The 11,248-nt window shown below is 52.5% G+C and overlaps 1 protein-coding gene across 2 annotated transcripts; it reads left to right on the top strand.

Annotated features, from left to right (window-relative positions):
- The first annotated feature begins 197 nt into the window (after nt 1–197).
- ALOX15 (arachidonate 15-lipoxygenase) lies at nt 198–11,002 on the top strand. 2 transcript variants are annotated; one of them, XM_008051659.1, is made up of 15 exons: nt 198–263; nt 769–928; nt 3,160–3,364; nt 3,669–3,750; nt 3,831–3,953; nt 4,114–4,217; nt 4,421–4,581; nt 5,503–5,646; nt 6,829–7,038; nt 8,992–9,078; nt 9,177–9,346; nt 9,513–9,634; nt 10,221–10,321; nt 10,438–10,605; nt 10,711–11,002. In XM_008051659.1, the coding sequence occupies exons 2-15, from the start codon at nt 794–796 to the stop codon at nt 10,888–10,890; spliced, it is 1,992 nt and encodes a 663-aa protein (XP_008049850.1). In that variant the 5' UTR covers nt 198–263; nt 769–793; the 3' UTR covers nt 10,891–11,002. The 2 variants fall into 2 exon arrangements, with proteins under 2 accessions (XP_008049850.1, XP_008049852.1); XM_008051661.1 differs by having other exon boundaries at nt 232–267; nt 773–928; nt 10,711–10,890.
- Nucleotides 11,003–11,248: the final 246 nt, after the last annotated feature.

Below are 11,248 nucleotides of genomic sequence, written 5' to 3'. Positions count from 1 at the left end.
CAGAGTGAGACTCCAACTGAAAAAAAAAAAAAAAAGAATGAACAGAATTATGCCAGGTTCTACGGGTGAACAACATCGCGGGTTCTAGGGAACACATGGCTCCAGGAGATGATGGGGTGTAGTGGAATGAGTTGGGAGGAGAGCTGACCAGGTTACTAAGGGCTTTCAGTGCCAAAAACTTGGGATTTTTATTCTGCAGGCAACAGGAAAGCAGAGGCTTTTACGCTCGAGAGAAACGAGTCCCAGAGCCTGGCGCAGGCAAGGCAAGTGTGCACAGCTCGTCGAGTGAATTCGGTGGCGCGAATGCACCTTCCTCAAATGCCACCGGACTAGGTCTCCTGGCCCACTTCTGCAATCAAACGTGTGTGTGTGTGTGTGTGTGTGTGTGTGTGTGTGTGTGTGTGTGTTTATGTAGACGGGGGCTTCCCAAGCATCCAGGCTTGCCCCAGTGTCGTCACACACGCACGTATATCTCCCACCCCCACCCTATCTGTCTGTCGTACCAGAGGTTGAGTCCTTCCTCCTGCGTGTTTTCTGCCCAAATCCTCATCTGCTTCTCCTTCCCGCCCAGAAAATGGTTTGCACTCCCTGCCCTCCCCGGACCCCGCCTTTTTGGACTGCGGCTGAGTTCAGGGCTGCGTGGAGCTGGGGGTAGCCAGGCGCGGTTGGTTGGAGACCTGCCACCCACATTCCGACCCCATTTGGCCTCCGAGAGGGCGGGGTCTCGGGCTCTGTTATTTGCCGCGTTCACCCTTCCGTCCCCCTCAGAAAGCGCCAAACGTCCTTGGGCAAGATGGGTCTCTACCGCGTCCGCGTGTCCACCGGGTCCTCGCTCTATGCGGGCTCCAACAACCAGGTGCAGCTGTGGCTGGTTGGCCAGCACGGCGAGGCGGCTCTCGGGATGCGAATGCGGCCGGCGCGGGGCAAGGTAAGCTCTCCAGAGACGGAGAAGTGGGTTGGTCCCCTGGCCCTAAGTCAGGCAAATGCCGGGGAAGGGACACACCCTAGCCGGCCTCTGGCACCTTCTCGTCGGCGAGGGCGAACGCACGGAGATCGCGGGGCCACAGCGCTTTAGGGCAATTGGGGGCGCACAGTAAGTGCTCAGTGAATGTCCCGTTCCCAGCCTCCTTGACTTGCGCCTCTGATTCCCCAGAGCGCTCCTGTCTCCAAACTCCGCGATCCCAGGAGCGGCCGTCGGTTCTCTCCTTTTCTCCACCCTTAAAAGCGATTTCAAAGCTTCTCTATCGTTATTAGATCTCCGACCTTGGGGGCTTTGTCTCCTGGGGTGAGGTGGGTGGTGAGCTGGAATGGGGGGTGGGGGTGGAGGAACGGTGGGAGGAAGAAGCCAAGACAGGAGAACACGCTCCATTTCCCCAACCACCTCCCCTCTTCCGTCATTTCTACCTGGTGTTCTACCCAGTCCTGTTACAGATTTTCTTCCGCCAGCCCCCACATTCCCATCGCCTGTCTAGTTCTTATCCCCAGATCCCGATGTCTGTCCCTCGGAACTTCAAAGGAACGTGCCCCATGCCGGGCGCGGTGCCTCAAGCTTGTCATCCCATTAATTTGGGAGACCGAGGCGAGAGGATTGCCTGAACTCAGGGGTTCGAGACCAGCCTGGGCAACTTGGTGAGACCTCGTCTCCACAACAAATCAAAAAAATAAGGCGGGCGTGATAGCGCGTGCCTGTAGTTCCAGCTACTCGGAAGGCTGAAGCGGAAGGATCGCCGGAGCCCAGCAGGCGAGGCTGCGGTGGCCGGGAGCGGCCACTGCACTCCAGTCTGGGCGACAGAGTGAGACTCCGACTCGAAAAACAAAAACAAAAACAAAACAAAGGAACATGCCCAAAGAAAGAGGTCCTCTCTTCGCGCTTCCCAGACCTCTCCTCCTGTCTCCCCAGGGTGTCACTCGCGCCTCCTCCCTCTGTTCGCCTCCATCTAAAGAAGAATGGAGCGCAGCCAGTTCTACCTCCCAGGCATTTCCCGCATCCTGCCCTGAAGTCGCCTCACCCGCGACCACCAACGTCCCCTTGAACCCGCTGCTTCTGCGCCAAGACCTTCCTAGCCTTCCTGAAGCCAGAACGATTTCTCCCCAGTACACCCCCCTTCCCCCCATAACATTCCCCCTGCCCCCGCGTGTTCCCAGGGCCGAGTTCAAAGCCCTTGGCGTAACCTCGCGGTCTGGTCCAGATCAGCCCCCCTCGTCTAGCGCTCCGGCACCGCGTCGCCGCTCGCCTTCCCTTCGCCTCCGCTCCCTCCGCCTTTCCCCTCCCTCACTCGCCCTGGCTAAGCCCTCCAGACCTCCAGGCCTCCGCTTACACCGGGTGTCCTCCCGGAAGCCTGTGCCCCGGCCGGGAGAGGCCCCGCTGGCCCTCGGCCTCTGGGGGTCTCGCCGCTGCGACCGCCTTGTCGGCAGCGTCTCCCGGCTCCACTGTGCACTCGCCCAGAGCGCGGCGCGGTGGCGGAAAAAGGAGAGGAAGGAGCGCACCTTTCCTTCTTCGCCGGTCCTCCAGTCCCTCGGAATGGGGTCGTGGGGCTACCAGCTCGGCGTGCACTCCTTTCCTCTCTCTCCCCGCCCCCGCCCCGCTTTTTTTTTTTTTTTGTAGATCAAAAAAACTTTTTAAAATTCAAGGGTCCCGGGCGCGGTAGCTCAAGCCTGTTATCCCAGCACTTTGGGAGGCCGAGGTGAGAGGATTGTCTCAGCTCAGGGGTTCGAGACCAGCCTGGGCAACTTGGTGAGACCTTATCGCTACTAAAAAAAAAAAAAAAAAAAGCCGGGCGCGGTGGCGTGCGTCTGTAGTTCCAGCTACTTGGAAGGCTGCGGTGGAAGGATCGCCTGAGCCCACGCCTGAGCCCAGCAGGTCGAGACTGCAGTGGCCGTGAGCAGAGTCGCCACTGCACTCCAGCCTGGGCGACAGAGTGAGACTCCAACTCAAAAATGAATGAATGAATCAATCAATAAAATAATAAAATAAAATAAAATTCAAGGGTATATATACAGGGTTGTCACATAGGAATTCTGCGTGATGGGCGCACTCCCTTTCTCTTTCTGGCTCCCCTGGCGCCGCTTTCCCAGAGGCTCGGAGGAAGGGCGTTCAGGGGAAGCCCGAGGAAGCCTTCCGGCAGGCTTCACGGACGTGAGCCTCTTCTGTGCCTGTAGGAGTCAGAATTCAAAGTGGACGTGCAGGAGTACCTGGGGCAGCTGCTGTTTGTGAAGCTGCGCAAACGGCGCCTCCTTCAGGATGACGCCTGGTTCTGTAACTGGATCTCCGTGCGGGGCCCTGGGGACAGCGGGGACGAGTTCAGGTTCCCTTGTTACCGCTGGGTGGAGGGCGACGGCGTCCTGGCCCTGCCGGAAGGCACTGGTGAGCGCGGGGTTGGGTTGGGGTGGGGAGGGTGGAGGTGAGGAGGCCACTGGGGGGCGGGGTGGAAGGGGCAGGCGTGCCTGTGTGAAGAAGAGAACGCAGGACGTGGATGTGGGGCTGGAACCTGGGCGGCGGGGGGCCTTTGGGAGTTGTTGAAGAGGCAGGTTGTTTGAGCTGGAACAGAGTGGCATGGAGGCTGGGGGAGGGGCCAGACAGAAGGACGTGCCCAGGAGGCCCTCTTGGTAGGGACAGGGGAGAGGCTCTCAGGAAAAGTCACTGCCCAAGCCCTTCTCTGTACTTCTAGGCCGCACGGTGGTCGACGACCCTCAAGGTCTGTTCAAGAAGTACAGGGAAGAGGAGCTGGAAGAGAGAAGGAAGCTATATCGGTTAGCTCTACTCCCCTGACCCCACCGTGAGCTGTTGACCTTTTGGATGACTAATGCCTGATTTCATTTCTACCCAACAGGTGGGGTAACTGGAAGGATGGATTAATCCTGAATGTGTCTGGGACCAAATTAGCTGATCTCCCTGTAGATGAGCGATTTCTGGAGGACAAGAGAATTGACTTTGAGGCCTCACTGGCCAAGGGGTAAGAGCAATTAGGGCTGGGTGAGAGGGAAGTGTCCTGATTTAGTGGAGGCCAATGGGCTTATGGGCTGCACCCGGCTGGACCCAAGATAGGTGCTTGGGGTTTTAATGTTTCATTCTCAGAGTAATGCTCAAACTCTTTGCTCTATCCTTCCCTGAAGGCTGGCAGACCTTGCTATCAAAGACTCTTTAAATGTTCTCACTTGCTGGAATGATCTGGATGACTTCAACCGGATTTTCTGGTGTGGCCAGAGCAAACTGGCTGGTCAGTCCCCCAGCCCCAGTACTTATCCCAGGACCCTTACCCTCAGATCCCACCCAATCTGGGGGAATAGAAAGAACCAGGGTAGGGAGACCAGAGACTTTGGGTCCCTCTGGGAGACTGGGGTCAAATGGGAATGGTTTGGTGGGGGTTGGAAGGACCAAGAGCTCAGATTCCACAGCATGCTCAACAGCTATCTTCCCCAGAGCGAGTGCGAGACTCCTGGAAGGAGGATGCCTTATTTGGCTACCAGTTTCTCAATGGCAGCAACCCCATGCTGCTGAGGCGCTCTACTTGCCTTCCTGGCCGCTTGGTGTTCCCTCCAGGGATGGAGGAACTGCAGGCTCAACTGGAAAAGGAGCTGAAGGTATGAACATCAGAGCCCTAAGGAGGCTGAACGGCGAAATAGGGGTGGGGGCAGCATCCACTGTACTGCTATGGGATCTATTGTGGGCCAAGTTTGCTGCACTCAGCAAGAAGGAAAATCCTCAATGCCCTGGAGAATTTCAGCCATATGGCCTTCCTCTCCATCTGAGAATACAGTCAGACCCCGACATACGAACAAGTCCAGTTTGTTGGTAAGTTCAACAAAGTTAGCCTAGGTACCCAACACAATCAGCTATACAGTACCAGCTATGCCACTGCTGCTTTTATGCTTGATTCCAGACATCCTGAGCTTCAAATAAAGATACTGTACTCTATACAGTACTGTACAGTAAAGTACACAAAAGCACAAACACTTGTTGAAGATGCACACGTGTGACAATGTATGTCAGACACGTGAACTAACACTTGCGTACATTTGCATCTTTGAAAGCTCACAACTTGAAGGTTTGAATGTAAGGGACTTACTGTAGTATACTGTGGAGGGAGGGTGTGCAAGATGGTATGGTTGCTAGAAACAGAGGCAAAATGAGGAAATGTAACTGGTCCTTGATGCTAAGGATTCAGGGAGGGTGCAGAGTAAGAAATCAGAGTTAGAGGGGTGTGACTGTGTAATCAGGAGTCAACATGGAACACTTAAGAGAAAATTTATGAGATTGTAGGGTCAGGCAGACTTGGATTTGAACCGTGGCTTTGCTGTGTGACCCTTTTTCCTTTTCTGTAAAACAGGCTAGTTCAACTATGAATAAGAATTCTATGAGGTAATAAGCATGTGATCCATTATCTGGTCCAAAGTAGGAGATGGAAGCAAATTAGTTCCCTTCTCTCTCTTCTCCCTGTGGAGAAAGAGTAGGAGGAAGATGCCTTCTGCTGATAGCAGCCCTTGCCTTCTTTCCCCATCCAGGGAGGCACGCTGTTTGAAGCGGACTTCTCCCTGCTGAATGGGATCAAGGCTAATGTCATCTTGTGTAGCCAGCAGCACCTGGCTGCCCCTCTGGTCATGCTGAAGCTGCAGCCTGATGGGAAACTCTTGCCCATGGTCATCCAGGTGAGAGGACTCAGGATTTCCGTACCCCAGTGGTTAGCCTTCTCTGCTCAGCTCTAATCCAAATTCCCTGAGTGCCCACTATCTGCAAAGGCATTGTACTAAGCTACTGGAGGAAACTTTAATGGAGGAATGGGCAAAGTCTTTGATTTTAAGGGGTTTGCCATCTGACTGGAGAGCAGACTGGGCAAGTCTGAAAAGCTCCAATCCTCAGGAAGTCCCTGAGGACTGGGAGGGATCGGGAGGGGTGAATGTCATGAACCTTTGAGGAAGGTCAGGTCTTAGACAAACAGGAGGGAGGGGAAGGACCTGTCCCCAGGGGCAAGATGGGTTGGGAAGAGAGACTGTGGTGGAGGAGTCAGGAGATTCCTTGGGGACAGTGGGACTGGAGTGTTGTGGAATAATGTGAGGTGAGAGGGGCCAGACTAAGTCAAGCTAAGGAGTGTGACATGGGAAAGTGGCCAATGCTGTTGTGGAAGGTGCTGAGGGCATGTTGTGCAGGCAATTGTGTTTAGGATGGATTGGAGAGTGGAGATTCTAGACACAGGGATTAGGCTGACATGCTCCAGCGCTTGCCTGAAGGGGAGGTGATGGGCTCAGATGTGGGTAGTGACCACAGGGCCGGAGAGGTCAGATAGATGCAAGTACAGAGGGAAACTCAAGGAGAGATGAAAGGGAGGAGTCAGATCTGGTGCCTGCAGAAACAGGACAAATGAAGAGGACACGATGAGGTAGGCTTTTATCTTGGGGATGTTGAGGTGATGGGGAGACATTTAAGTTGTCTAGCAGGCAGCTGAGAACTAGAGACTTAGTCGTTTGTGTAGAGGTAGTGTTGAAAGATTGGAGAGAGACTATTTTCAGAAACAGTGTGGGATGAAGGAAGCAGGCAGTTTGAATCTTGTCCACGTTGAGGGGACTGAAAGGGGAAGTGGAGGCTGAAGAAAGCAGTAGAAGAGCAGTTGCTGCAGAAGGACGAGGGCAGAGCAGCTTGTACACTGTTAACACACCGAATGGGTAGGAAAAGGAGAGGAAGAAATGGCAGCTGTAGAGAGGTGGCAGCAGTGAGACAGAGAAAACTAAGCACATTTGACGGACAAAGGGAGAAGTTAATTATCCAAAGGGGGGAGATTGTTGGGCGTTTGGGTCTCATCCATTCTTTCCCCAAACTTCTTGTTCCTGCTCCAGCTCCAACTGCCGAGCCCAGGATCCCCACCACCTCCGCTTTTCCTGCCCACGGATCCCCCAATGGTCTGGCTTCTGGCCAAATGCTGGGTCCGTAGCTCTGACTTCCAGCTTCATGAGCTCCAGTCTCATCTGTTGAGGGGTCACTTGATGGCTGAGGTCTTTGCTGTGGCTACCATGAGGTGCCTTCCATCGATACATCCTATCTTCAAGGTAACTTCTTATTCCCTTCTCTCCTGCCCCACCCCCCCGCCCCAGGGCACATTCCCACCTCTGGAGAGTCCCTGTCTATGGACTCTCAGGGTATGGAGAGAACCAAGGAATGGAAGATAAGAGAGTGAGGGAGTGCACACATGGATTCCTGTGCATTTTCAGTGGGTGATATCACCTTCCAAGGGGGGTAAAAATTATTCTCGGGGAAAAGGGGTGAAAAAATTTTGCTTTCTTTATGTATAAAGCTCAGTACATAAACAGTAGATGCAAATGACTGAAGATTTCATCCAAGAGAGGCGTCCATGCAAATAACATAAAATACTTTTTCCTGCCAGTATTTGAAGAGTTCTAAAATAGTGACATAGGCTGGGCTTGGTGGCTCAGCCTGTAATCCCAGCACTTTGGGAGGTCGAGGCGAGTAGATTGCCTTAGCCCACGGTTTTGAGACCAGCCCGGACAACTTAGTGAGACCTCGTCTCTACAGTAAATGAAAAAAATTAGCCAGGCATGGTAGAGCGTGCCTGTAGTTCTAGCTGCTTGGAGGGCTGAGGCGGAAGGATTGCCAGAGCCCAGCAGGTCAACACTGGAGTGGCCGTGAGTCTGCATTCCACTGGGCTCTAGACTGGGTGACAGAGTGAGACTCCGACTCAAAAAAAATAGTGACATAGGCCAGTTAGAGGCACTCAGGCCAACAACAGCAACTTAGTTTACTACGGACAATGAAAGCAAAATATTAACCCATTAAAAACATTTATTGGGTGTCTCCTGTGGGGCCAGAACCATTCTAGATACTAATGGTAAGCAGGACAGTCAAGGTCCTGATCTTTTGGGATTTTCAATTCCGGTAAGGGCGAACAGACACTACAAATTGCATTGTAATACATCAGCTGGGATAAGTATGATGCAGAGACTCAGAGTAGGATGATGCGGTGGCAAGTTTAGATCGGGTGGTTTGAAAAGGCTCCTTTGAGGAGATGATATAGAATGGGACTGTGAGAAGCCAGCCGAGAGATGATCAAGGGGGTGTGGTGTTCTAGCTCACGCAGACTCTGAGGCGGGAATAAGCTTATTTGAAGAACAGAAAGAAGGTGAGTGTAATGAGTGGAGGGAAGAGGCAGGAGATGAGGTTCAGGAGGCAGGCAGTGGTTAAACCATCCATTTTCTTTCTTTTCTTTTCTTTTTTTTTTTTTTTGAGTTGGAGTCTCACTTTGTCACCCAGGCTGGAGGGCAGTGGCACGCTTATGGCCACCGCAGCCTCAGTCCTGCTGTGCTCAGGTGATTCTTCCATCTCAGCCTTCCAAGTAGCTGGAAACACAGACATGTGCCACCATGCCCGGCTGATTTTTTTATTTATTGTAGAGACGAGGTCTCGCCATGTTGCTCAGGTTGGTCTTGAACCCCTGGACTCAGGCAATCCTCTCGCCTCAGGGCGAGATTGCTGGGATTACAGGCATAAGCTACCACACCTGGCCTGACCATCCATTTTCAATAAGGGCAATGGGAGGTGATGGTGAAAAATCTTATTTTTATGTAAAAAGGACAGATATAATGAGTTTACAAACAGATATATATATGTGTGTGTGTGTGTATATACAGTATATATATAGCACTAAAATTTCATAGGGTGGGTGGTGAGATTAGGAAAAAATGTCTCCAAAGGCTCCTTAGAGGGTGATAATAGAAAAAAAAGCAAGAAGCCTTGGTCTAGACCTTTGGAAAAAATATGAAAAGGAGAATGATTTTGTTCAGTTATCATAAAGTGCTAAGTCAATGGTTGTGGAATGAGTTAGGTGATGTAAATCAACTGAGAGCTCTTATTGTTGAGGGGCCACTAAACTTCAAGTCTGCTTTTCTTGAAGACCTGGTGCCTTTCCTGTTTTTCAGCCCCTGTTTCTTGCAGGGACCACCACAGCTCTCTTCTGACTTTGCCCTCCTGTGCTTTTCTCCCTCTAGCTTGTAATTCCTCATCTGCGATACACCATGGAAATTAACATCCGGGCCAGGACGGGGCTGGTCTCCGACTTCGGAGTTTTCGACCAGGTTTGGAGAGAGGAAGGGAGATTCTGGGCTTTACTCTTTTTTTGCTCTGGCCTCAGGGCAGTTTAATTCACCTGACCTTGCCGGTCCTTGCTTTCCAGGTGGTGAGCACAGGTGGTGGAGGCCATGTGGAGCTGCTCAAGCGAGCTGGAGCCTTTCTAACCTATAGCTCATTCTGTCCCCCTGATGACTTGGCTGACCGGGGACTCCTGGGAGTCAAGTCTTCCTACTATGCCCAAGATGCGCTGCAGCTCTGGAAAATCATCTATCGGTGAGGCAAGCAGGAAGAGAGGGCCTGTGGGGGTGGGGGTGGGGTGGAGAGAAGGCTAAGAGAACAGGATGTCTGTGTCTTGGTTGGGGGCTGGGGCCCTGACCTAGTCATGTGAGTAGGAGCAGAGTTGACTTCAGCTCTCTGGCCTTGACCCCTTGGCTGGCAGGTATGTGGAGGGAATTGTGAATCTCCACTACGAGACAGACGCAGCTGTGAAAGATGACCCTGAACTGCAGACCTGGTGTAGAGAGATCACTGAAATTGGGCTGCTAGGGGCCCAGGACCGAGGTAAGAAGAAGCCCTACCCTGAGATCTCAGACACAAAACACAAGAGAGCTCCCCAGAATCCTCTCTACTTCTATAGAATCTTCCAGAGGCATTTCCAACACCTACGAAAACTCCAAAGGCCTTCCCAGATTCCGTTCCTTCTTGGCTAAAGACAGGTCCCCATTCTACACACTGAGAACCCCTTGGCACCCAGATTCATTGGAATCAGTGGTTGCTCATACATGTTTAACAATCGTCTCTCTAGGGAAAAAAAAGGCCTGATTTGTAGCATTGCCCATTTCCATGGTGTAAATATTCCCACTGTGGCTACCAACGTGCTGTTGACCAGCTTGCTAAACACCTGAAAAGCTAGCCTCATTGACTCCTGGGAACTGGTAGCTAGGACTGGCACCCCATTGAGAATGACCCTCCCAGCAGAGCTCCCCATTCTCCCCACCCCCACCCACTCTCATGTTAATTTCCGTAAGAGTTACTGAGTGTTGCTGGCATCCCCTTTTACCCCTCTTGTTTTCTTCTTCTGCCTCATCCTCTGAGCTCTGCCTCATTCTCTGACCTCATAGTTTCTAACTCTCCTCACCCCTTGCAGGGTTTCCTGTCTCTTTACTGTCTCGGGACCAGGCTTGTCACTTTGTCACCATGTGCATCTTCACCTGCACTGGTCAACACTCCTCCATCCACCTGGGCCAGGTACTTACCAGAGGGTGGCAGCTGGGAATTAGTGGCCTGGAGTGAGAGGGGTGCTGTGTGCAAGTGGGCTGAGGGATTTTCATGCTTAACAGACGTTGATCCCTGTCCTTCCTCAGCTGGATTGGTATTCTTGGGTCCCTAATGCACCCTGCACAATGCGGCTGCCCCCGCCAACCACCAAGGATGCAACGCTGGAGACCGTGATGGCAACACTGCCCAACTTTCATCAGGCTTCTCTCCAGATGTCCATCACTTGGCAGCTAGGCCGACGCCAGCCCATTATGGTGAGAGCCAATCGCGTGGGACCTTCAGGAAGAAGACAGTTGCGAGGGGTGGTTCTCCAAACCGGGGATCTTAAGGTTCTCACTGCCTTTTTCTCTCCATCCTAGGTGGCTCTGGGCCAGCATGAGGAGGAGTATTTTTCGGGGCCGGGGCCTAAGGCTGTGCTGAAGAAGTTCAGGGAGGAGCTGGCTGCCCTGGATAAGGAAATCGAGATCCGGAATGCAAAGTTGGACCTGCCCTACGAGTACCTGCGGCCCAGCCTGGTGGAAAACAGTGTGGCCATATGAGTGTTGCCAGCCTTTGTTTGTTTCAGATATCCTCCACCCGAGCTGCAACCCCACCCCTTGGTGGTTTTAGTCTTGCCCTCCAACCCCTGTCATCTTTTCATGTCCCACTCTCTCTAAAGAATTCACTCTTTCTAAAGATTCACCTAGTCATTGTCTCTGCCCCCTGCACACACATCTTAGCTCTAGAGGCATCACCCAGGAGCCTCCTTCCTCCCTCCCTTCCTCTTCTTTATTCAGATCTCCCATAGGGCAAATAACAGCCACATTTATATAAACCACTTCAAGGATAGAATAGGGTGATACTACATATTACTCCATACCTTTTATGAATCAAATATGATTTCAAACCCAAATTGAG

The sequence above is a fragment of the Carlito syrichta genome, unplaced genomic scaffold (assembly GCF_000164805.1).
Source record: "Carlito syrichta isolate Samal-C Ts95f unplaced genomic scaffold, Tarsius_syrichta-2.0.1 Scaffold217542, whole genome shotgun sequence".
Lineage (NCBI taxonomy): Eukaryota > Metazoa > Chordata > Mammalia > Primates > Tarsiidae > Carlito > Carlito syrichta.
This window is presented reverse-complemented; position numbering and strand designations above follow the sequence as displayed.

Coding starts and splice junctions, on each gene's coding strand:
- ALOX15 (XM_008051659.1), top strand. CDS start 794: ATGGGTCTCTACCGCGTCCGCGTGTCCACCGGGTCCTCGCTCTATGCG. Junction 9,079..9,176: donor ACTTCGGAGTTTTCGACCAG/GTTTGGAGAGAG, acceptor CTTGCTTTCCAG/GTGGTGAGCACAGGTGGTGG. Junction 10,606..10,710: donor GCCGACGCCAGCCCATTATG/GTGAGAGCCAAT, acceptor TCTCCATCCTAG/GTGGCTCTGGGCCAGCATGA.